General features: G+C 46.1%; 1 protein-coding gene across 1 annotated transcript in view; it reads left to right on the top strand.

The window, feature by feature from the left end:
• The window catches only part of LOC116360054 (kelch-like protein 5), a 32,196-nt gene extending 7,459 nt beyond the window's left edge, over positions 1–24,737 (top strand). The window contains 21 exon segments of the mRNA XM_074933807.1: positions 446–582; positions 2,834–3,030; positions 6,084–6,212; positions 6,214–6,241; positions 6,244–6,296; positions 8,435–8,504; positions 13,790–13,806; positions 13,808–13,843; positions 13,845–13,874; positions 13,876–13,909; positions 14,005–14,054; positions 14,880–14,912; positions 14,914–14,974; positions 14,977–15,054; positions 15,591–15,628; positions 15,630–15,667; positions 16,783–16,869; positions 18,882–18,956; positions 21,728–21,865; positions 21,999–22,170; positions 24,581–24,737. Coding sequence (XP_074789908.1) covers positions 446–582; positions 2,834–3,030; positions 6,084–6,212; positions 6,214–6,241; positions 6,244–6,296; positions 8,435–8,504; positions 13,790–13,806; positions 13,808–13,843; positions 13,845–13,874; positions 13,876–13,909; positions 14,005–14,054; positions 14,880–14,912; positions 14,914–14,974; positions 14,977–15,054; positions 15,591–15,628; positions 15,630–15,667; positions 16,783–16,869; positions 18,882–18,956; positions 21,728–21,865; positions 21,999–22,170; positions 24,581–24,637 — 1,558 coding nt within the window. The 3' untranslated portion in view covers positions 24,638–24,737.
• The last annotated feature ends 1,141 nt before the right edge of the window (positions 24,738–25,878 follow it).

The following is a 25,878-nucleotide window of genomic DNA, read 5'->3' as shown; positions in this document are numbered from 1 at the left end:
CAAAACAATAAAGACATTACAAATGTCATATTATATATATATATACAGTGTTTTAACAATGTACAAATGGCTAAAGGACACAAGATAAAATACATAAGCATAAATATGGGTTGTATTTACAATGGTGTTTGTTCTTCACTGGTTGCCCTTTTCTCGTGGCAACAGGTCACAAATCTTGCTGCTGTGATGGCACACTGTGGAATTTCACCCAGTAGATATGGGAGTTTTTCAAAATTGGATTTGTTTTTCTAATTCTTTGTGGATCTGTGTAATCTGAGGGAAATATGTCTCTCTAATATGGTCATACATTGGGCAGGAGGTTAGGAAGTGCAGCTCAGTTTCCACCTCATTTTGTGGGTCAGGTCTTCTCTCGCTCTCGCTCTCTCTCTCTCTCTCTCTCTCTCTGGTCTGAACATCTGAATTCTCCTTCCTTCCTCCCTGTCAGACTGGTCCTGTCGTCGGTGTCTGACTACTTTGCGGCCATGTTCACCAGTGATGTCCGAGAGGCCAAACAGGAAGAAGTTAAGATGGAGGGGGTGGACCCTGATGCATTGTGGGTGCTGGTACAATACGCTTACACAGGTACACACCACCCCTGTTTTGGCTCAGGCCAAAAGAAGTGGACTATTTATATCACACACACTCACCGGACAGTTTATTAGGTACACCGTCCCATTCACCATAATGGATGGCTCCTACAGACAGGCATCAAGACATTCAGTTACTGTTCCACCGGACAGTTTATTAGGTACACCGTCCCATTCACCATAATGGATGGCTCCTACAGACAGGCATCAAGACATTCAGTTACTGTTCCATCGGACAGTTTATTAGGTACACCGTCCCATTCACCATAATGGATGGCTCCTACAGACAGGCATCAAGACATTCAGTTACTGTTCCATCGGACAGTTTATTAGGTACACCGTCCCATTCACCATAATGGATGGCTCCTACAGACGGGCATCAAGACATTCAGTTACTGTTCCATCGGACAGTTTATTAGGTACACCGTCCCATTCACCATAATGGATGGCTCCTACAGACAGGCATCAAGACATTCAGTTACTGTTCCATCGAACAGTTTATTAGGTACACCGTCCCATTCACCATAATGGATGGCTCCTACAGACGGGCATCAAGACATTCAGTTACTGTTCCATCGGACAGTTTATTAGGTACACCGTCCCATTCACCATAATGGATGGCTCCTACAGACAGGCATCAAGACATTCAGTTACTGTTCCATCGGACAGTTTATTAGGTACACCGTCCCATTCACCATAATGGATGGCTCCTACAGACAGGCATCAAGACATTCAGTTACTGTTCCATCAGACAGTTTATTAGGTACACCGTCCCATTCACCATAATGGATGGCTCCTACAGACAGGCATCAAGACATTCAGTTACTGTTCCATCGGACAGTTTATTAGGTACACCGTCGCATTCACCATAATGGATGGCTCCTACAGACAGGCATCAAGACATTCAGTTACTGTTCCATCGGACAGTTTATTAGGTACACCGTCCCATTCACCATAATGGATGGCTCCTACAGACAGGCATCAAGACATTCAGTTACTGTTCCATCGAACAGTTTATTAGGTACACCGTCCCATTCACCATAATGGATGGCTCCTACAGACGGGCATCAAGACATTCAGTTACTGTTCCATCGGACAGTTTATTAGGTACACCGTCCCATTCACCATAATGGATGGCTCCTACAGACAGGCATCAAGACATTCAGTTACTGTTCCATCGGACAGTTTATTAGGTACACCGTCCCATTCACCATAATGGATGGCTCCTACAGACAGGCATCAAGACATTCAGTTACTGTTCCATCAGACAGTTTATTAGGTACACCGTCCCATTCACCATAATGGATGGCTCCTACAGACAGGCATCAAGACATTCAGTTACTGTTCCATCGGACAGTTTATTAGGTACACCGTCGCATTCACCATAATGGATGGCTCCTACAGACAGGCATCAAGACATTCAGTTACTGTTCCATCGGACAGTTTATTAGGTACACCGTCCCATTCACCATAATGGATGGCTCCTACAGACAGACATCAAGACATTCAGTTACTGTTCCATCGGACAGTTTATTAGGTACACCGTCCCATTCACCATAATGGATGGCTCCTACAGACAGGCATCAAGACATTCAGTTACTGTTCCATCGGACAGTTTATTAGGTACACCGTCCCATTCACCATAATGGATGGCTCCTACAGACAGGCATCAAGACATTCAGTTACTGTTCCATCGGACAGTTTATTAGGTACACCGTCCCATTCACCATAATGGATGGCTCCTACAGACAGGCATCAAGACATTCCCCGGTCCTCAACCCTATAGAGCCTCTGAGTGTATGTGAGGGTTTAGGGTGTACCTAATAAACTGTTGGGGGTGTGTGTATATGAGGGTTTAGGGTGTACCTAATACACGTGTGTGTGTGTGTGTGTGTGTGTGTGTGTGTGAGACACACACACACAAGTATTTTTAAATATTGAATACACTACAAGTTTACATTTAAATTCTTAGCAACAAAAGTAATCAAATGATGTCTCTCTCTCTCTGTGCCTCTCTCTCTCTGTGCCTCTCTCTCTCTGTGCCTCTCTCTCTCTGTGCCTCTCTCTCTCTGTGCCTCTCTCTCTCTGTGCCTCTCTCTCTCTGTGCCTCTCTCTCTCTGTGCCTCTCTCTCTCTCTGTGCCTCTCTCTCTCTCTCTGGCCTCTCTCTCTCTCTGCCTCTCTCTCTCTGCCTCTCTCTCTCTGTGCCTCTCTCTCTCTGTGCCTCTCTCTCTCTGTGCCTCTCCAGGTCGTGTGGAGTTGAGAGAGGACACTATAGAGTGTATATTGTCAGTATCATGTCTCCTCCAGCTCCAGTCAGTGGTCCAGGCCTGCTGTAACTTCCTCATCAAACAGCTCCACCCGTCTAACTGTCTGGGGATACGCAGCTACGCAGACACACAGAGCTGTACACACCTCCACCACACTGCCCACAGCTACACCATGGTAGGTACACACTGCCCACAGACACACAGAGCTGTACACACCTCCACCACACTGCCCACAGCTACACCATGGTAGGTACACACTGCCCACAGACACACAGAGCTGTACACACCTCCACCACACTGCCCACAGCTACACCATGGTAGGTACACACTCCCACAGACACTGAGGGCAGTGTCCTCCTCCTCTCCCTGATTCTCTTCTCTCCTCTCCTCTCCCTCTCTCCTCTCCTCTCCTCTCCCTGATTCTCTTCTCTCCTCTCCTCTCCCTGATTCTCTTCTCTCCTCTCCTCTCCCTGATTCTCTTCTCTCCTCTCCTCTCCCTCTCTCCTCTCCTCTCCTCTCCCTGATTCTCTTCTCTCCTCTCCTCTCCCTGATTCTCTTCTCTCCTCTCCTCTCCCTGATTCTCTTCTCTCCTCTCCTCTCCCTGATTCTCTCCTCTCCTCTCCCTGATTCTCTCCTCTCCTCTCCCTGATTCTCTCCTCTCCTCTCCCTGATTCTCTTCTCTCCTCTCCTCTCCCTGATTCTCTTCTCTCCTCTCCTCTCCCTGATTCTCTTCTCTCCTCTCCTCTCCCTGATTCTCTTCTCTCCTCTCCTCTCCCTGATTCTCTTCTCTCCTCTCCTCTCCCTGATTCTCTTCTCTCCTCTCCTCTCCCTGATTCTCTTCTCTCCTCTCCTCTCCCTGATTCTCTTCTCTCCTCTCCTCTCCCTGATTCTCTTCTCTCCTCTCCTCTCCCTGATTCTCTTCTCTCCTCTCCTCTCCTCTCCCTGATTCTCTCCTCTTCTCTTCTCTCCTCTCCTCTTCTCTCCTCTTCTCTCCTCTCCTCTTCTCTCCTCTTCTCTCCTCTCCTCTCCCTGATTCTCTCCTCTTCTCTTCTCTCCTCTCCTCTTCTCTCCTCTTCTCTCCTCTCCTCTTCTCTCCTCTTCTCTCCTCTTCTCTCCTCTCTCTCTCTCCTCTCCTCTCCCTGATTCTCTTCTCTCCTCTCCTCTCCCTGATTCTCTCCTCTCCTCTTCTCTCCCTGATTCTCTCCTCTCCTCTCCTCTCCCTGATTCTCTCCTCTCCTCTCCTCTCCCTGATTCTCTCCTCTCCTCTCCTCTCCCTGATTCTCTCCTCTCCTCTCCTCTCCCTGATTCTCTCCTCTCCTCTCCTCTCCCTGATTCTCTCCTCTCCTCTCCTCTCCCTGATTCTCTCCTCTCCTCTCCTCTCCCTGATTCTCTCCTCTCCTCTCCCTGATTCTCTTCTCTCCTCTCCTCTCCCTGATTCTCTTCTCTCCTCTCCTCTCCCTGATTCTCTTCTCTCCTCTCCTCTCCCTGATTCTCTTCTCTCCTCTCCTCTCCCTGATTCTCTTCTCTCCTCTCCTCTCCCTGATTCTCTTCTCTCCTCTCCTCTCCCTGATTCTCTTCTCTCCTCTCCTCTCCCTGATTCTCTTCTCTCCTCTCCTCTCCCTGATTCTCTTCTCTCCTCTCCTCTCCCTGATTCTCTTCTCTCCTCTCCTCTCCCTGATTCTCTCCTCTCCTCTCCTCTCCCTGATTCTCTCCTCTTCTCTCCTCTCCCTGATTCCTCTCCTCTTCTCTCCTCTCCTCTCCTCTTCTCTCCTCTCCCTGATTCTCTCCTCTTCTCTCCTTGATTCTCTCCTCTTCTCTCCTCTCCTCTCCCTGATTCTCTCCTCTTCTCTCCTCTCCTCTCCTCTCCTTGATTCTCTCCTCTCCCTGATTCTCTCCTCTCCTCTTCTCTCCTCTCCTCTTCTCTTCTCTTCTCTCCTCTCCCTGATTCTCTCCTCTTCTCTCCTCTCCCTGATTCTCTCCTCTTCTCTCCTCTCCTCTCCCTGATTCTCTCCTCTTCTCTCCTCTTCTCTCCCTGATTCTCTCCTCTTCTCTTCTCTCTCCTCTTCTCTTCTCTTCTCTTCTCTTCTCTTCTCTTCTCTTCTCTTCTCTTCTCCTCCTCTCCTCTCCTCTCCTCTTCTCTCCTCTTCTCCTCCCTGATTCTCTCCTCTCCTCTTCTCTCCTCTCGCTCTCTCCCGGATTCTCCCTCTCCTCTTCTCTCCTCTTCTCTCCCTGAGTCTCTCCTCTCCGCTCTCTCCTCTTCTCTCCCTGATTCTCTCCTCTCCTCTTCTCTCCTCTTCTCTCCCTGATTCTCTCCTCTCCTCTTCTCTCTCTCTTCTCTCCCTGATTCTCTCCTCTCCTCTTCTCTCCTCTTCTCTCCCTGATTCTCTCCCTCCCTCTTCTCCTCCTCTTCTCTCCCTGATTCTCTTCTCTCCTCTTCTCTCCTCTCCTCTTCTCTTCTCTTCTCTCCTCTCCTCTCCCCTGATTCTCGCCTCTCCCTTTCTCTCGCTCCCTGATTCTCCTCCTCTCCTCTTCTTCTCTTCTTCTCTCTCCTCTCCTCTTCTCCTGATCTCTCCTCTTCTCTTCTCTTCTCTCTCTCCTCTCCCTGATTCTCTCCTCTCTCCTCTTCTCTCCTCGTCGCCTGATTCTCTCTCTCTTCTTCTCCTCTCCCTGATTCCGGTCTCTTCTCTCTCTTCGCTCCCTGATATCTCTCTCTTCTCTCCTGATTCTCTCTCCTCGGTTCTCTCCTCTCCTCTCTTGATTCTCTCCCTCTTCTTCTCCTCTCCTCTTCTCTTCTCTTCCTCTCCTCTCCCTCCTCTCCCGTGATTCTCTCATCTCCTCTTCTCGCCGCTCCTCTCCGATTCTCTCCTCTCCTCTTCTCTACTCTCATCCGGATTCTCTTCTCTTCTCTCCTCCTCTCCCTGATTCTCCTCCTCCTTCTCTCCTCCCTGATTCTCTCCTCTTCTCTCCTCTCCTGCCCTTGATTCTCTCCTCTTTTCCTCTCCTCTCCTCTCCTTGATTCTCTCCTCTTCTCTCCTCTCCTGATTCTCTCCTCTTCTCTCCTCTCNCTCTTCTCTCCCTGATTCTCTTCTCTCCTCTTCTCTCCTGATTCTCTTCTCTCCTCTCCTCTCCCTGATTCTCTTCTCTCCTCTCCTCTCCCTGATTCTCTTCTCTCCTCTCCTCCCCTGATTCTCTCCTCTCCCTGATTCTCTCCTCTCTCTCCTCTCCCAGGAGATGTTTGTGGAGGTGGTTAAAGGTCAGGAGTTTCTCCTCCTCCCTCTAGAAGAGATGGACAGATTGTTGTCCTCCGACGATATGAATGTTCCAGACGAGGAAACCGTGGTTACAGCATTGCTAAGGCTGGGTCCGCCATGACGTTTCCACCCGGCAACACACCTGCCCTCGCTCCTCGCTCACATACGACTGCCTTTACTGCAAGCACAGGTCTGTCTCTCTCTCTCTCTCCTCTCTCTCTGTGTCTCTCTCTCTCTCCTCTCTCTCTGGTCTCTCTCTCTCTTCTCTCTCTCTCTGTGTCTCGCTCTCTCTCCTCTCTCTCTGTATGTTCTCTCTCTCTCTCCTCTCTCTCTGTGTCTCTCTCTCTCTCTCCTCTCTCTCTGTGTGTCTCTCTCTCTCTCTCCTCTCCCTCTGTGTCTCTCTCTCTCTCCTCTCTCTCTGTGTCTCTCTCCTCTCTCTTCCTCTCCTCTCTCTCTGTGTCTCCTCTCTCTCTCTCCTCTCTCTCTGTGTGTCTCTCTCTCTCTCTCTCCTCTCTCTGTGTCTCTCTCTCTCCTCTCCTCTTCTCTCTTGTCTTGTCTCTGTCTCTCCCTCTCTCTCTGTGTCTGTCTCTGTCTCTGTCTCTCTCTCTCTCTCTCTCTCTCTGTCTCTGTCTCTGTCTCTGTCTCCTCTCTCTCTCTCTTTTATCTCCCCATTCTCAAACCTCACATCACAACTAGGAATACACCAATCAATCAAGAAATCACTCAATCATAATCCAACCAATCAATAAATTACTCAATCAATATACAATCATCCAACCAGTCAATCAACCATCTACCCCAGACAACCTGACTAACAGCTAGTCAAACAGCTAGTCAATAATTAACTGGTGAAAAGCCTTTTTAAATCACTAAAGGTCAGATCACCCTCCCTGCCCCTCCAGTTGGTTCAGTCTATGGAGCATAAATCAGTTGGAGCGTACCAAACACATTTACAGGGGAGGGGAGATAAAAGCCAAGGTGAAGTGGTGAGAGCTGGAGTAGAGGAGAGGGGAAGAGAGGAGACAGTAGTTTAGCAGAGAGGGGGACAAGTGACGAGTGCCTTCCCCCCGACTCCCCCACCCGACTCTCTCTCTCTTATATTTATATATATATATATATATATACACACACACACACACACACACACACACACACACCTACCTTTCCCTGTACCAGGGTTCATTCTGTAGTCAACACACCAGGGGAGAAGAGGGGGGGGGTAGAGGGAGGTAAACGAGGAGGGTTGAATTGTTGCTTCAGACCTGTTCTCCGTGATTGATTCATATAGAACACCACACTACACACACACACACATATACACACACACACACTACACACACATATACACACACACACACATGCACACACACACACACACACACACACACACACACTGCACACACACCACACATATACACACACATATACACACACATATACACACACACACACACTACACTACACTACACACACACACTACACTACACTATACACACACTACACTAACACAACACACACACACCACACACTACACTACACACAGCAACACACACACTACACTACACACACACACACAGCAACACACACACACACACAACACACACACACACACACACACACCACACACCACACACACACACACACACACACACACACACCTACACTACACACAGCAACACACACACTACACTACACACAGCAACACACACACACACACACACACACACACACACACACACAACACCTACACTACACACAGCAACACACACACTACACTACACACAGCAACACACACACACACAGCAACACACACACACACCACAGCAACACACACACACACACACACACACACACACACACACACTACACTACACACAGCAACACACACACTACACTACACACAGCAACACACACACACACACACACACACACACACACACACACACTACACTACACACAGCAACACACACACTACACTACACACAGCAACACACACACACACACACACACACACACACACACACACACACACACACACACACTACACAGCAACACACACACACACACACACACACACACACACACTACACTACACACAGCAACACACACACTACACTACACACACACACCACACACTACACTACACACAGCAACACACACACACTACACTACACACAGCAACACACACACACACACACACTACACTACACACAGCAACACACACACAACACACGTCTATGTATTATCAGATTAGTGAGACACATACTTGCTGTTAATTTGCTTTTCTCTCTCGTGTGTGTGTGTGTGTGTGTGTGTGTGTGTGTGTAGTTTCTAGCAGACCTGGAGTGTAACCCTCTGCTCCGAGACAGTGTGGAGAGTCAGAGGCTTTTAATGGAAGGTAGGTCACACAGGCCTTGTCCTAAATCTGTCTTCCCTACTGCTGAAGGTAGGTCATACTGCCAGGCCTTGTCCTAAATCTGTCTTCCCTACTGCTGAAGGTAGGTCATACTGCCAGGCCTTGTCCTAAATCTGTCTTCCCTACTGCTGAAGGTAGGTCATACTGCCAGGCCTTGTCCTAAATCTGTCTTCCCTACTGCTGAAGGTAGGACACACAGGCCCTGTCCTAAATCTGTCTTTTCTACTGCTGAAGGTAGGTCATACTGCCAGGGCCTTGTCCTAAATCTGTCTTCCCTACTGCTGAAGGTAGGTCATACTGCCAGGCCTTGTCCCAAATCTGTCTCCAGGGGGCAGTACATCTCTTTTTACCTGCTCAGACAACACCTCTAGGGGGCAGTACATCTCTTTTTACCTGCTCAGACAACACCTCCCGGGGGCAGTACATCTCAACACCTCTGGGGCAGTACATCTCTTTTTACCTGCTCAGACAACACCTCCAGGGGGCAGTACATCTCAACACCTCCTGGGGGCAGTACATCTCAAAACCTCCAGGGGGCAGTACATCTCAACACCTCCAGGGGGCAGTACATCTCAACACCTCCAGGGGGCAGTACATCTCAACACCTCCAGGGGGCAGTACATCTCAACACCTCCAGGGTGGCAGTACATCTCAACACCTCCAGGGGGCAGTACATCTCAACACCTCCAGGGGGCAGTACATCTCAACACCTCCAGGGGGCAGTACATCTCAACACCTCCTGGGGGCAGTACATCTCAACACCTCCTGGGGGCAGTACATCTCAACACCTCCTGGGGGCAGTACATGTCTTTTTACCTGCTCAGACAACACCTCCTGGGGGCAGTACATGTCTTTTACCTGCTCAGACAACCACCTCCTGGGGGCAGTACATGTCTTTTTACCTGCTCAGACAACACCTCCTGGGGGCAGTACATGTCTTTTTACCTGCTCAGACAACACCTCCTGGGGGCAGTACATGTCTTTTTACCTGCTCAGACAACACCTCCTGGGGGCAGTACATGTCTTTTTACCTGCTCAGACAACACCTCCTGGGGGCAGTACATGTCTTTTTACCTGCTCAGACAACACCTCCTGGGGGCAGTACATGTCTTTTTACCTGCTCAGACAACACCTCCTGGGGGCAGTACATGTCTTTTTACCTGCTCAGACAACACCTCCTGGGGGCAGTACATGTCTTTTTACCTGCTCAGACAACACCTCCTGGGGGCAGTACATGTCTTTAGTTTGTGGTGTACGTTGATATTGACTGGCTGGCTGATTGACCTGACTAGTTGACTGGCTGGCTGACGGATTGATTAACCGGCTGGCTAACTGATTTATTGACTGGTTGACTGGCTGGCTGATTGACTGACTGGCTGGCTGACTGAGTGACTGGTTGACTGGCTGGCTGACTGATTGACTGGCTGGCTGATTGACTGACTAGCTGGCTGGCTGACTGAGTGACTGGTTGACTGGCTGGCTGACTGATTGATATGTTGGAACGACGTCAAACACCTGGAAATCATGTGTGTTGAAAGCGTTCCCCAGGGATGCTGGTCCATGTTGACTCTACAAGGTGTTGAAAGCCTTCCACAGGGATGCTGGCCCATGTTGACTCTACAAGGTGTTGAAAGCATTCCACAGGGATGCTGGTCCATGTTGACTCTACAAGGTGTTGAAAGCGTTCCACAGGGATGCTGGCCCATGTTGACTCTACAAGGTGTTGAAAGCCTTCCACAGGGATGCTGGCCCATGTTGACTCTACAAGGTGTGGAAAGCCTTCCACAGGGATGCTGGCCCATGTTGACTCTACAAGGTGTGGAAAGCCTTCCACAGGGATGCTGGTCCATGTTGACCCCAATGCTTCCCACAAGTTGTGTCAAAGTTGGCTGGATGTCCTTTGGGTGGTGGACCATTCTTGATACACGCGGGAAATTGTTGAGCGAGAAAAACCCAGCAGCGTTGCAGTTCTTGACACACTCTAACCGGTGCTCCTGGCACCTCCTACCTCCTACTGGTGCTCCTGGCACCTCCTACCTCCTACTGGTGCTCCTGGCACCTCCTACTGGTGCTCCTGGAACCTCCTACTGGTGCTCCTGGAACCTCCTACTGGTGCTCCTGGCACCTCCTACTGGTGCTCCTGGCACCTCCTACTGGTGCTCCTGGCACCTCCTACTGGTGCTCCTGGCACCTCCTACTGGTGCTCCTGGCACTCCTACCGGTGCTCCTGGCACCTCCTACCGGTGCTCCTGGCACCTCCTACCGGTGCTCCTGGCACCTCCTACCGGTGCTCCTGGCACCTCCTACCGGTGCTCCTGGCACCTCCTACCGGTGCTCCTGGCACCTCCTACCGGTGCTCCTGGCACCTCCTACCGGTGCTCCTGGCACCTCCTACTGGTGCTCCTGGCACCTCCTACTGGTGCTCCTGGCACCTCCTACTGGTGCTCCTGGCACCTCCTACCTCCTACCGGTGCTCCTGGCACCTCCTACCTCCTACCGGTGCTCCTGGCACCTCCTACCGGTGCTCCTGGCACCTCCTACCCGGCACCTCCTACCGGTGCTCCTGGCACCTCCTACCGGTGCTCCTGGCACCTCCTACCGGTGCTCCTGGCACCTCCTACCGGTGCTCCTGGCACCTCCTACCGTGCTCCTGGCACCTCCTACCGGTGCTCCTGGCACCTCCTACCGGTGCTCCTGGCACCTCCTACCGGTGCTCCTGGCACCTCCTACTGGTGCTCCTGGCACCTCCTACCGGTGCTCCTGGCACCTCCTACCGGTGCTCCTGGCACCTCCTACCAAACCCCCGTTCAAAGGCACTTCAATCTGTTGATGTCATACAAATAAAGGTGTGAATGTATTGATGAATGTATTGATGAATGTATTAATGAATGTATTGATGAATGTATTGATGAATGTATTGATGAATGTATTGATGAATGTATTGATGAGTGTAATGATGAATGTATTGAATGTATTGATGAATGTATTGATGAATGTATTGATGAGTGTAATGATGAATGTATTGATGAGTGTAATGATGAATGTATAGATGAATGTATTGATGAATGTATAGATGAGTATATTGATTGATGTATAGATGAATGTATTGATGAATGTATTGATGAATGTATAGATGAATGTATTGATGAATGTATTGATGAATGTATTGAATGTATTGATGAATGTATTGATGAATGTATTGATGAGTGTAATGATGAATGTATAGATGAATGTATTGATGAATGTATAGATGAGTATATTGATTGATGTATAGATGAATGTATTGATGAATGTATTGATGAATGTATTGATGAATGTATTGATGGATGTATTGATGGATGTATTGATGGATGTATTGATTGATGTATTGATGAATGAATGTATTGATGAATGTATTGATGAATGTATAGATGAATGTATAGATGGATGTATTGATGAATGTATTGATGAATGTATAGATGAATGTATTGATGAATGTATAGATGAGTATATTGATTGATGTATAGATGAATATATTGATGAATGTATTGATGAATGTATTGATGAATGTATTGATGAATGTATTGATTGATGTATTGATGAATGAAGTATTGATGAATGAATGTATTGATGAATGTATAGATGAATGTATTGATGAATGTATTGATGAAGGTATTGATTGATGTATTGATGAATGAATGTATTGATGAATGTATTGATGAATGTATAGATGAATGTATAGATGAATGTATTGATGAATGTAATGATGAATGTATAGATGAATGTATTGATGAATGTATAGATGAGTATATTGATTGATGTATAGATGAATATATTGATGAATGTATTGATGAATGTATTGATGAATGTATTGATGAATGTATTGATGAATGTATTGATGAATGTATTGATGATGTATTGATGAATGAATGTATAGATGAATTTATAGATGAATGTATAGATGAATGTATAGATGAATGTATAGATGAATGTATTGATGAATGTAATGATGAATGTATAGATGAATGTATTGATGAATGTATAGATGAGTATATTGATTGATGTATAGATGAATATATTGATGAATGTATTGATGAATGTATTGATGAATGTATTGATGAATGAATGTATTGATGAATGAATGTATTGATGAATGAATGTATTGATGAATGAATGTATTGATGAATGAATGTATTGATGAATGAATGTATTGATGAATGTATTGATGAATGTATTGATGAATGTATTGATGAATGTATTGATGAATGTATTGATGGATGTATTGATGGATGTATTGATGGATGTATAGATGGATGAATGTATTGATTGTTGTATAGATGAGTGTATTGATGAATGTATTGATTGATGTATAGATGAATATATTGATGAATGTATTGATGGATGTATAGATGAATGTATAGATGGATGAATGTATTGATTGTTGTATAGATGAGTGTAATGATGAATGTATAGATGAATGTATTGATGAATGTATTGATGAATGTATTGATGGATGAATGTATTGATTGTTGTATAGATGAGTGTATTGATTAATGTATTTGATTGATGTATAGATGAATGTATAGATGAATGTATAGATGAATGTATAGATGAATGTATAGATGAATGTATAGATGAATGTAATGATGAATGTATTGATGAATGTATTGATGAATGTATTGATGAATGTATTGATGGATGTATAGATGGATGAATGTATTGATGAATGTATTGATGAAATGTATTGATGAATGTATAGATGAATGTATTGATGAGTATATTGATTGATGTATAGATGAATGTATAGATGAATGTATTGATGAATGTATTGATGAATGTATTGATGAGTATATTGATTGATGTATAATGAATGTATTGATGAATGTATGATGATGTATGATGAGTATATGATGATGTATAGATGAATGTATGATGAATGTATGATGAATGTATGATGTAATGATGAATGTATTGATGAATGTATTGATGGATGTATAGATGAATGTATAGATGGATGAATGTATTGATTGTTGTATAGATGAGTGTATTGATTGACATAAGATGAATGTATTGATTATGATTGGTTGATGTATAGAAGAATGTATTGATTGACGTATAGATGATTGTATTGATTGGCGTATGTATAGAATGATGAATGTACTGACTGACGTATAGATGCGTGTATTGATTGACTTATTATTAAAGTGTAGATGGGTATATTGATTGATTTATATATTAATGTGTAGATGGGTGTATTGATCTGTGGAGTGATGAATAGTATTGTTCAGGTATGAAGTACCATCTTCCTGCCTCATCGGCGCCCCCTGCTGCAGAGCCCCAGAAACCAGACCTCGTAAATCTACTGTAGGAGCCCATGTTCGCTGTTGGGGGCATGGACGCTACCAAAGGTAGCCTCTGATGTTCGCTGTTGGGGGTATGGACGCTACCAAAGGGTTAGCCTCTGATGTTCAATGTATAACCTGTGTGTGTGTGTGTGTATCAGGAGCCACCAGTATAGAGCAGTACTGCCTGCGTCGGGATGCGTGGAGCCAGGTAAACAAATCAACCTTATATTACTATTATTATTATTAAACCTTATATTACTATTATTATTATTAAACCTTATATTTAGATTATATTATATATTATATATATTCAACACATTTCCCCCCAACAAATGAAACCTTATATTTATATTAAATTATATATTATTATTAAACCTTATATTTATATTAAATTATATATTATTATTAAACCTTATATTTATATTAAATTATATATTATATATATTCAACACATTTCCCCCCCCAACCAATGAAACCTTATATTTATATTAAATTATATATTATTATTAAACCTTATATTTATGATATATTATTATATATTTATGAATATATTATTATATATTTTATATGATATATTATTATATATTTATGATATATTATTATATATTTATATGATATATATTATATATTTATGATATATTATTATATATTTATGATATATTATTATATATTTATGATATATTATTATATATTTATGATATATTATTATATATTTATAATGATATATTATTATATATTTATATGATATATTATTATATATTTATGATATATTATTAATATATTTATATGATATATTATTATATTATATGATATATTATTATATTATTTATGATATATTATTATATATTTAATGATATATTATTATATATTTATGATATATTATTATAATTTATATGATATATTATATATTTAAAACGATATATTATTATATATTTAAACCTTATATTATATTAAACACATTTCCCCCAACAAATGTAAGTCCAGTTGTTTAACCAAAACTAGAAGGTGAGATTAAAGACCCAAAGCTTTCCAGGTGGCGGTGTTGAGCGGGCGCAGACTCCAGTTCGGGGGTGTGTGTGTTGGATCGACGTCTCTACGTGGTCGGGGGTCGGGACGGACTGAAGACCCTCACACCGTGGAGTGTTATGACCCGGACGGTGGCAGCTGGAGCGTCATGACGCCCATGTCCACACACAGACACGGGCTGGGTAAGAACAGACGATACGGGTTGTCCTGGTACATACTGTGATATCTATAGGTGTTAATATATACTGTCATATCTATAGGTGTTAATATATACTGTCATATCTATAGGTGTTAATATATACTGTCATATCTATAGGTGTTAATATATACTGTCATATCTATAGGTGTTAATATATACTGTCATATCTATAGGTGTTAATATATACTGTCATATCTATAGGTGTTAATATATACTGTCATATCTATAGGTGTTAATATATACTGTCATATCTATAGGTGTTAATATATACTGTCATATCTATAGGTGTTAATATATATACTGTCATATCTAGGTTAGATACTGTCATAGCTATAGGTGTTAGATATATATACTGTCATATCTATAGGTGTTAATATATATACTGTCATATCTATAGGGTGTTAATATATATACTGTCATATCTATAGGTGTTAATATATATACTGTCATATCTATAGTGTGTTAATATATATACTGTCATATCTATAGGTGTTAATATATATACTGTCATATCTATAGGTGTGACAGTACTTGAGGGTCCAATGTATGCAGTAGGAGGGGCAGGATGGGTGGAGCTACCTCAGCACTGTAGAGAGGTGAGTCCGACCCTGTTCATATGAATTTACAGGTCTGTTCATATGACTTACTTAGCAGGTCCTGTTCATATGACTTTTACAGGTCTGGTCATATGAACTTGTAGCAGGTCTGGTCATATGACTTTAACAGGTCTGGTCATTGACTTTATACAGGTCTGGTCATATGACTTTAATACAGGTCTGGTTCATATGACTTTATACAGGTCTGGTCATATGACTTTATACAGGTCTGGTCATATGACTTTATACAGGTCTGGTCATATGACTTTCTCTGTCTTTCTCTCTGGCTCTCCCTCTCTCTCTGTCTCTCTGTCTCTCTCTGTCTCTCTGCCTCTCTCTGGCTCTCTCTCTCTCTGGCTCTCTCTCTCTCTGGCTCTCTCTCTCTCTGGCTCATCTCTCTCCTCTCTCTGGCCTCTCTCTCCGTCTCTGGCTACTCTCTCTCTCTCCTCTGGCTCTCCTCTCTCTGCTCTCTCTCTGGCTCTCCTCCATCTCTTCTCCTCTCTCTCTGGCTCTCTCTCTCCTCTCTCTGTGGCTGTATCTCTCTCTCGTCTCGCTCTGGCTCTCTCTCTCCTCTCTGCTCTCTCGCTCTCTCTCTGCTCTCTCTCTGTCGGCTGCTCTCCTCTCTCTCTCTGGCTCTCTCTCTTCTTCTCCTGGCTCTCTCTTCTGGCTCTCTCTCTCCTCTCTCTGCGTCTCTCTCTCTCTCTGGCTCTCCTCTCTCTCTCTCTGGCTCTCTCCTCCTCTCTCTCTGGCTCTCTCTCTCTCTCTCTTGGCTCTCTCTCTCTCTCTCTGGCTCTCTCTCTCTCTCTCTGGCTCTCTCTCTCTCTCTGGCTCTCTCTCTCTCTCTCTGGCTCTGTCTCTCTCTCTCTCTGTCTCTCTGTCTCTCTCTCTCTCTGGCTCTCTCTCTGTCTCTCTCTCTCTCTGGCTCTCTCTCTGTCTCTCTCTCTCTCTGGCTCTCTCTCTGGCTCTCTCTCTCTGTCTCTCTGTCTCTCTCCCCCTCTCTCTCTCTCTCTCTCTCTGGCTCTCTCCCCCCTCTCTCTCTCTCTCTCTCTCTCTGGCTCTCTCCCCCTCTCTCTCTCTCTCTATGTGTCTCTCTATACACTGTGTGTGTGTTCCAGGTGGGATCCTCAGGCTCGTCAGTGGAGCTTCATCGCCAGCATGGCAACACCTCGATCTACTGCAGGAGTAGCTGTACTCAGCGGAAAGTAGGTACACATACACACCGTACTGGGGAGAGGGAGGGAAGGTAGGGTTTCATACAGTATATATTAGGGCCTTAGAGCAGGTCATTCTATTTGTCTACTGTTAGTATTCACTGGTGATGCTGCAGGAACAGGCTTTCTGTTAGTATTCACTGGTGATGCTGCGGGAACAGGCTTTTCTGTTAGTATTCACTGGTGATGCTGCGGGAACAGGCTTTCTGTTAGTATTCACTGGTGATGCTGCAGGAACAGGCTTTCTGTTAGTATTCACTGGTGATGCTGCGGGAACAGGCTTTCTGTTAGTATTCACTGGTGATGCTGCAGGAACAGGCTTTCTGTTAGTGATGCTGCAGAACAGGCTTTCTGTTAGTATTCACTGGTGATGCTGCAGGAACAGGCTTTCTGTTAGTATTCACTGGTGATGCTGCGGGAACAGGCTTTCTGTTAGTATTCACTGGTGATGCTGCTGGGAACAGGCTTTCTGTTAGTATTCACTGGTGATGCTGCGGGAACAGGCTTTCTGTTAGTATTCACTGGTGATGCTGCGGGAACAGGCTTTCTGTTAGTATTCACTGGTGATGCTGCGGGAACAGGCTTTCTGTTAGTATTCACTGGTGATGCTGCGGGAACAGGCTTTCTGTTAGTATTCACTGGTGATGCTGCGGGAACAGGCTTTCTGTTAGTATTCACTGGTGATGCTGCGGGAACAGGCTTTCTGTTAGTATTCACTGGTGATGCTGCGGGAACAGGCTTTCTGTTAGTATTCACTGGTGATGCTGCGGGAACAGGCTTTCTGTTAGTATTCACTGGTGATGCTGCGGGAACAGGCTTTCTGTTAGTATTCACTGGTGATGCTGCAGGAACAGGCTTTCTGTTAGTATTCACTGGTGATGCTGCAGGGAACAGGCTTTCTGTTAGTGATGCTGCAGGAACAGGCTTTCTGTTAGTGATGCTGCAGGAACAGGCTTTCTGTTAGTGATGCTGCAGGAACAGGCTTTCTGTTAGTGATGCTGCAGGAACAGGCTTTCTAATGAATACAGATATGAGAGCGATGGAGAGACTCGTCTGATGGAGCTCCAGGACTCGCCTGATGGAGCTCCAGGACTCGCCTGATGGAGCTCCAGGACTCGCCTGATGGAGCTCCAGGACTCGTCTGATGGAGCTCCAGGACTCGCCTGATGGAGCTCCAGGACTCGTCTGATGGAGCTCCAGGACTCGTCTGAAGGACTGCTTCCGTTCCGCCTCCCCTGTCCTCTAAACACACACATCCGTCTGTCGCTAAAGGGTCTCCCAATCCATGTGTCTGTGACCAGACCGAGGGAGGGGTTATTCCCCCCAGACCGAGGGAGGGGTTATTCCCCCAGACCGAGGGAGGGGTTATTCCCCCCAGACCGAGGGAGGGGTTATTCCCCCCCAGACCGAGGGGAGGGGTTATTCCCCCCCCAGACCGAGGGAGGGGTTATTCCCCCCCCAGGCCGAGGGAGGGGTTATTCCCCCCCAGACCGAGGGAGGGGCTAATTCCCCCCAGACCTGATATTCCTCTCTCTCTCTCTGTCTCTGGCTCTCTCCCCCTCTCTCTCTCTCCCCCTCCCCTCTCTCCCTACCCCCCTCCTCTCTCTCTCCCCCCTCTGTCTCTCTCTCTCTCTCTCCTCTCCCCCCCCCCTCTCTCTCCTCCTCCCTCTCCTCCCCCCTCTCCCCCCCCCCCCCCTCTCTCTCTCTCTCCCCCCCTCCCCCCCCTCCTCTCCCCCCCCCTCTCTCCCTCCCCTCCCCCCCCCCCTCTCTCCCTCTCCCCCCCCCCCTCTCTCTCCCCCCCCTCCTCTCTCTCCCTCCCTCCCTCCCTCTCCCTACCCCCTCTCTCTCCCCCCCCTCTCTCTCTCTCCCTCTCTCTCCCTACCCCCCCTCTCTCTCTCTCCCTCTCTCTCCCTACCCCCCCCCCTCTCCCCCCCCCCCCCTCGCCCCTCTCCCCCTCTCCCCCCCCCCCCCACACCCCCCCCCCCTCTCTCTCTCCTTTCCAGGTTGTAGGCAGTAGGGGGTCGTGATGGAAGCTCCTGTCTACGCTCCGTTGAGTGTTTTGATCCCCACACCAACAGGTGTGTGTTTTACTATTTTCTACATTGTAGAATAATAACATCAAACTATGAAATAACACATATGGAATCATGTAGTAACCAAAAAATATATTTTTATATATATATATATATATATATATACACTCATCAGTCATAAAAAGCAGGCAGACAGACATCAAGACATTCAGTTACTGTTCCATCGGACAGTTTATTAGGTACACCGTCCCATTCACCATAATGGATGGCTCCTACAGACAGGCATCAAGACATTCAGTTACTGTTCCATCGGACAGTTTATTAGGTACACCGTCCCATTCACCATAATGGATGGCTCCTACAGACAGGCATCAAGACATTCAGTTACTGTTCCATCGGACAGTTTATTAGGTACACCGTCCCATTCACCATAATGGATGGCTCCTACAGACAGACATCAAGACATTCAGTTACTGTTCCATCGGACAGTTTATTAGGTACACCGTCCCATTCACCATAATGGATGGCTCCTACAGACAGACATCAAGACATTCAGTTACTGTTCCATCGGACAGTTTATTAGGTACACCGTCCCATTCACCATAATGGATGGCTCCTACAGACAGACATCAAGACATTCAGTTACTGTTCCATCGGACAGTTTATTAGGTACACCGTCCCATTCACCATAATGGATGGCTCCTACAGACAGACATCAAGACATTCAGTTACTGTTCCATCGGACAGTTTATTAGGTACACCGTCCCATTCACCATAATGGATGGCTCCTACAGACAGGCATCAAGACATTCAGTTACTGTTCCATCGGACAGTTTATTAGGTACACCGTCCCATTCACCATAATGGATGGCTCCTACAGACGGGCATCAAGACATTCAGTTACTGTTCCATCGGACAGTTTATTAGGTACACCGTCCCATTCACCATAATGGATGGCTCCTACAGACGGGCATCAAGACATTCAGTTACTGTTCCACCGGACTTTAGACTGGGAAACACGTGTGAAACTAAGTGACTCTGAGCGTGGTGTGATGGGCGGGGCCAGGCACGCCGGATTCAGGATGTCAGAAACGGATGCGGATTGGCTATTACAGCAGACGCCTGGGCTTTTAACAGACGACAGTGTCTGGGGTTTATACTGAGAATGGTGTGATGATTCTAACAGAATGGTGTGATGATTTTAACAGAATGGTGTGATTTTAACAGACAGTGTCTGGGGTTTATACCCAGAATGGTGTGATGATTTTAACAGACAGTATCTGGGGTTTATACCCAGAATGGTGTGATGATTTTAACAGACAGTGTCTGGGGTTTATACTGAGAATGGTTTGACAAACACAATCCATCCAGTCAGTGACAGTCCTGTGGGTGAAAACACCTCGATGATGAGAGAGGTGGAAGGAAGATGGTAATAATTGTGCCGGGTAAGAGGTGGGCCACAAACAAAACAAATAACAGCGCCGTTCAACAGTGGAGTTCAGAACGGCATCTCGGGACGCACAACTGGTCGGTCCTCGTCACCAATTGGCTATTTACAGCAGACGACCACACCGGGTTCCAGTCCTATCAGATAACAACAAGTAGAAGTGTCTCCAGTGGACACGACATCATCAACACTGGACAAATGAGGAGTTGAAAAACCTGTCTGTTGAATCCCGGTTCCTGTTGCTTGAAGCTGACGGCAGAGTCCGGATTTGGCCCCGTCCTGCCTGGTGTCTGTGGTGGACTGGTTCCTGTTGCTTGATGCTGATGGCAGAGTCCAGATTTGGCCCCGTCCTGCCTGGTGTCTGTGGTGGACTGGTTCCTGTTGCTTGATGCTGATGGCAGAGTCCAGATTTGGCCCCGTCCTGCCTGGTGTCTGTGGTGGACTGGTTCCTATTGCTTGAAGCTGACGGCAGAGTCCGGATTGTGTGGTGGAATGGTGAGGGGGATGTTTTCCTGGCACACGTTAATGTCCCTTGATACCAGTTGAACAACGTGTTCATGCCCCGAATAATTCAGGCTGTTCTGGAGGCAGTTGAAGAACGTTTGACCGAGCATCTCTGAAACACTGTCGCTGACCGAGCATCTCTGAAACACTGTCGCTGACCGAGCATCTCTGAAACACTGTCGCTGACCGAGCATCTCGGAAACACTGTCGCTGACCGAGCATCTCGGAAACACTGTCGCTGACCGAGCATCTCTGAAACACTGTCGCTGACCGAGCATCTCTGAAACACTGTCGCTGACCGAGCATCTCTGAAACACTGTCGCTGACCGAGCATCTCTGAAACACTGTCGCTGACCGAGCATCTCTGAAACACTCTCGCTGACCGAGCATCTCTGAAACACTCTCGCTGACCGAGCATCTCTGAAACACTGTCGTGACTGAGCTCAATTTAACGTCTTTGGGATGACATCAACATCCCCGTAGAACGTTTCTGACACCTTGTAGAATCCACGCCCCAAATAATTCAGGCTGTTCTGGATAGGCGTTTCCTAAAACACCGACCAGGGTGTGTATCTGTGACATGTAGAATCCACGCCCCAAATCATTCAGGCTGTTCTGGATAGGCGTTTCCTAAAACACCGACCAGGGTGTGTATCTGTGACATGTAGAATCCATGCCCCAAATAATTCAGGCTGTTCTGGATAGGCGTTTCCTAAAAAACCGACCAGGGTGTGTATCTGTGACATGTAGAATCCACACCCCAAATAATTCAGGCTGTTCTGGATAGGCATTTCCTAATAAACCGACCAGGGTGTGAATCTGTGACGAGAATGAGGTTGTTGTTGTGTGGCCTCCTCACCGCCAGGTGGAGCTGCTGCGCTCCGATGGCGAAGCGTCGAGGCGGGGTGGGCGTGGCTACCTGGAACGGTTTCCTGTACGCTATTGGAGGACATGACGCTCCCGCCTCCAGCCTGGCATCACGACTCAGCGACTGTGTGGAGAGGTCAGTCGGTCTGGGGTCGGGGGTGTGTGTTGTGTTTTAGGTAATTGTGCTATAAATGTTGAGAAAATATTGGTGCAGGTTTAGAGATATTCAACAATGGGCTGTGTGTGTGTGTGTGTGTGTGTGTGTGTAGGTACGACCCCCAGACGGATGCGTGGACGGCGGTAGCCCCCATGAGCGTCAGTCGTGACGCTGTCGGTGTGTGTCTCCTTGGAGACCGTCTCTATGCGGTCGGTGGTTACGATGGAACGGTGTACCTGAACACTGTCGAGGCCTACGATCCCCAGACCAACGAGTGGACACAGGTACACACACACACACACACCTGAACACTGTCGAGGCCTACGATCCCCAGACCAACGAGTGGACACAGGTACGCACACACACACACACACACCTGAACACTGTCGAGGCCTACGATCCCCAGACCAACGAGTGGACACAGGTGTATATACACACACACACACACACGCCTGAACACTGTCGAGGCCTACGATCCCCAGACCAACGAGTGGACACAGGTATATACACACACACACACACACACACACACACACACACACACACACACACACACACACACACACCTGAACACTGTCGAGGCCTACGATCCCCAGACCAACGAGTGGACACAGTTGTATATACACACACACACACACACACCTGAACACTGTCGAGGCCTACGATCCCCAGACCAACGAGTGGACACAGGTGTATATACACACACACACACACCCCTTCTGGTGGTTTTGTTATGTAAATGTCTGTTTCTCCAAGTGTGTTAATATTTTCATGTGTCTGTTCTATGTGTGTGTGTGTGTGTGTGTGTGTGTGTGTATTCTATGTTGATATGTAAATATATATATATGTGTGTGTGTGTGTGTGTGTGTGTGTGTGTGTGTGTATTCTGTGTTATGTAAATATATATATGTGTGTGTGTGTATTCTGTGTGTGTGTGTGTGTATTCTGTGTGTGTGTGTGTGTGTGTGTGTGTGTGTGTATTCTGTGTGTGTGTGTGTGTGTGTGTACAAGCTGGGTTTTCATCCTGTTTAATAACACTCAGTCTGATTGGTTAAACGTGGTGGTTTTAGTCTCAGTGATGTCATCATGTATCTAGGTCAAAGAAGCTTCTACCCTCCCAGACTCCTGAACAGCCAATCAAATGGCTGCTCAGACTATTTACATAGCCCCCCCCCACCCCTCTTCTACGCTGCTGCTACCCCCTGGTTATTATCCATCTAATAACTCTACCCCCTGGTTATTATCTATCTAATAACTCTACCCCCTGGTTATTATCTATCCATAGGCACCTTAATAACTCTACCCCCTGGTTATTATCTATCCATAGTCACTTTAATAACTCTACTCCCTGGTTATTATCTATCTAATAACTCTACCCCCTGGTTATTATCTATCCATAACCACTTTAATAACTCTACTCCCTGGTTATTATCTATCCATAGTCACTTTAATAACTCTACCCCCTGGTTATTATCTATCTAATAACTCTACCCCCTGGTTATTATCTATCTAATAACTCTACCCCTGGTTATTATCTATCTAATAACTCTACCCCCTGGTTATTATCTATCCATAACCACTTTAATAACTCTACTCCCTGGTTATTATCTATCCATAGCCACTTTAATAACTCTACTGCCTGGTTATTATCTATCTAATAACTCTACTCCCTGGTTATTATCTATCTAATAACTCTACCCCCTGGTTATTATCTATCTAATAACTCTACTCCCTGGTTATTATCTATCCATAGTTCCTTTAATAACTCTGCCCCCTGGTTATTATCTATCTAATAACTCTACTCCCTGGTTATTATCTATCTAATAACTCTATGTCCTGGTTATTATCTATCCATAGCCACTTTAATAACTCTACTCCCTGGTTATTATCTATCTAATAACTCTACTCCCCGGTTATTATCTATCTAATAACTCCACTCCCTGGTTATTATCTATCTAATAACTCTACTCCCTGGTTATTATCTATCTAATAACTCTACTCCCTGGTTATTATCTATCTAATAGCTCTACGTCCTGGTTATTATCTATCTAATAACTCTACTCCCTGGTTATTATCTATCCATAACCACTTTAATAGCTCCTCCCCCTGTTAATTTTCATTTTTTTTACTTAACAATTATTTTTCTTAAAACTGCATTGTTGGTTAAAAGGGCTTGTAATGACGCATTTCACTGTAAGGTCTACTACACCTGTTGTATTCAGCATTTCACTGTCAGGTCTACTACACCTGTTGTATTCAGCATTTCCCTGTAAGGTCTACTACACCTGTTGTATTCAGCATTTCACTGTGAGGTCTACTACACCTGTTGTATTCAGCATTTCACTGTAAGGTCCACTACACCTGTTGTATTCAGCATTTCACTGTAAGGTCTACTACACCTGTTGTATTCAGCATTTCACTGTGAGGTCTACTACACCTGTTGTATTCAGCATTTCACTGTAAGGTCTACTACACCTGTTGTATTCAGCATTTCACTGTGAGGTCTACTACACCTGTTGTATTCAGCATTTCACTGTGAGGTCTACTACACCTGTTGTATTCAGCATTTCACTGTGAGGTCTACTACACCTGTTGTATTCAGCATTTCACTGTAACGTCTACCTACACCTGTTGTATTCGGCACAACAAATTCAATTTGACTTGATTTGTTCCTTCCTGTGTTTTTTCCTCTAGGTGGCTCCACTGTGTCTGGGCCGGGCTGGGGCCTGTGTGGTGGCTGTCAAACTGTGAACACTCACGCACCTGAACACACCTGAACACTCACACACCTGAACACACCTGAACACTCACACACCTGAACACACCTGAACACTCACACACCTGAACACACCTGAACACTCACACACCTGAACACACCTGAACACTCACGCACCTGAACACACCTGAACACTCACGCACCTGAACACACCTGAACACTCACGCACCTGAACACACCTGAACACTCACGCACCTGAACACACCTGAACACTCACGCACCTGAACACACCTGAACACTCACACACCTGAACACACCTGAACACTCACGCACCTGAACACACCTGAACACTCACACACCTGAACACTCTTTGGACCCTCCCCATTCCTCCAATGGGAGTTTAACATTCCACTAAAACCAGAAGGATATTATAGACATTGAGTTGGAGAGGAGATTACCGTGCTTCTACACCTGCATTGCTTGCTGTTTGGGGTTTTAGGCTGGGTTTCTGTACAGCACTTTGAGATATCAGCTGATGTATGAAGGGCTATATAAATACATTTGATTTGATTTGAGAGATTACTGACTACAGATTGAAGAGCTCTCTCTGTCTCGCTCTCTCTGTCTCTCTCCTCCCCTCTCTCTCGTGCGCTCTCTTTTGCTCTTTCTCTGTTCTCTCCTCCCCTCTATCCCTTTCTCCCTCTCTCTTCCCTTCTCTCTCTTCATCGTCTTTAGGGAGCTCATTATTTTCACTATACAAGAAAAGGAAATGCGCATCATCATCATTTATTAATTTGACTGTTTTTACTGCTGACAGAGTGGAGAGATTTAGAGATGAGACACAAATGAAGACAGGACAAAGGGGAGAGAGAGGGAGGGAGGGAGGGAGAGCGGGGGAAGGGAGGAGGGAGAGAGGGGGAAGGGAGGAGGGAGAGAGGAGAGAGAGAGGGAGAGGGGAAGGGAGAGAGAGAGGGGGGAAGGGAGGAGAGAGAGGGGGAAGGGAGAGAGAGGGGGGAAGGGAGAGAGAGGGGGAAGGGAGAAGAGAGGGGGAAGGGAGAGAGGGGGAAGGGAGAGAGAGAGGGGGAAGGGAGAGAGAGGGAGGGAGGGAGGGAGAGCGGGGGGAAGGGAGGAGAGAGAGCGAGAGAGAGGAGAGAGAGCGAGGGGGAAGGGAGAGAGAGAGGGGGAAGGGAGGAGAGAGAGAGAGAGAAGGGAGGGAGAGAGAGAGAGAGAGAGAAGGGAGGAGAGGAGAGAGAAGGGAGGGAGAGAGAGAGAGGGG

The sequence above is a fragment of the Oncorhynchus kisutch genome, unplaced genomic scaffold, assembly GCF_002021735.2.
Source record: "Oncorhynchus kisutch isolate 150728-3 unplaced genomic scaffold, Okis_V2 Okis07a-Okis12b_hom, whole genome shotgun sequence".
Taxonomy (NCBI): Eukaryota; Metazoa; Chordata; class Actinopteri; order Salmoniformes; family Salmonidae; genus Oncorhynchus; species Oncorhynchus kisutch.
The sequence above is the reverse complement of the archived record's forward strand: the minus strand, read 5'-3'. Positions and strand labels throughout refer to the sequence as shown.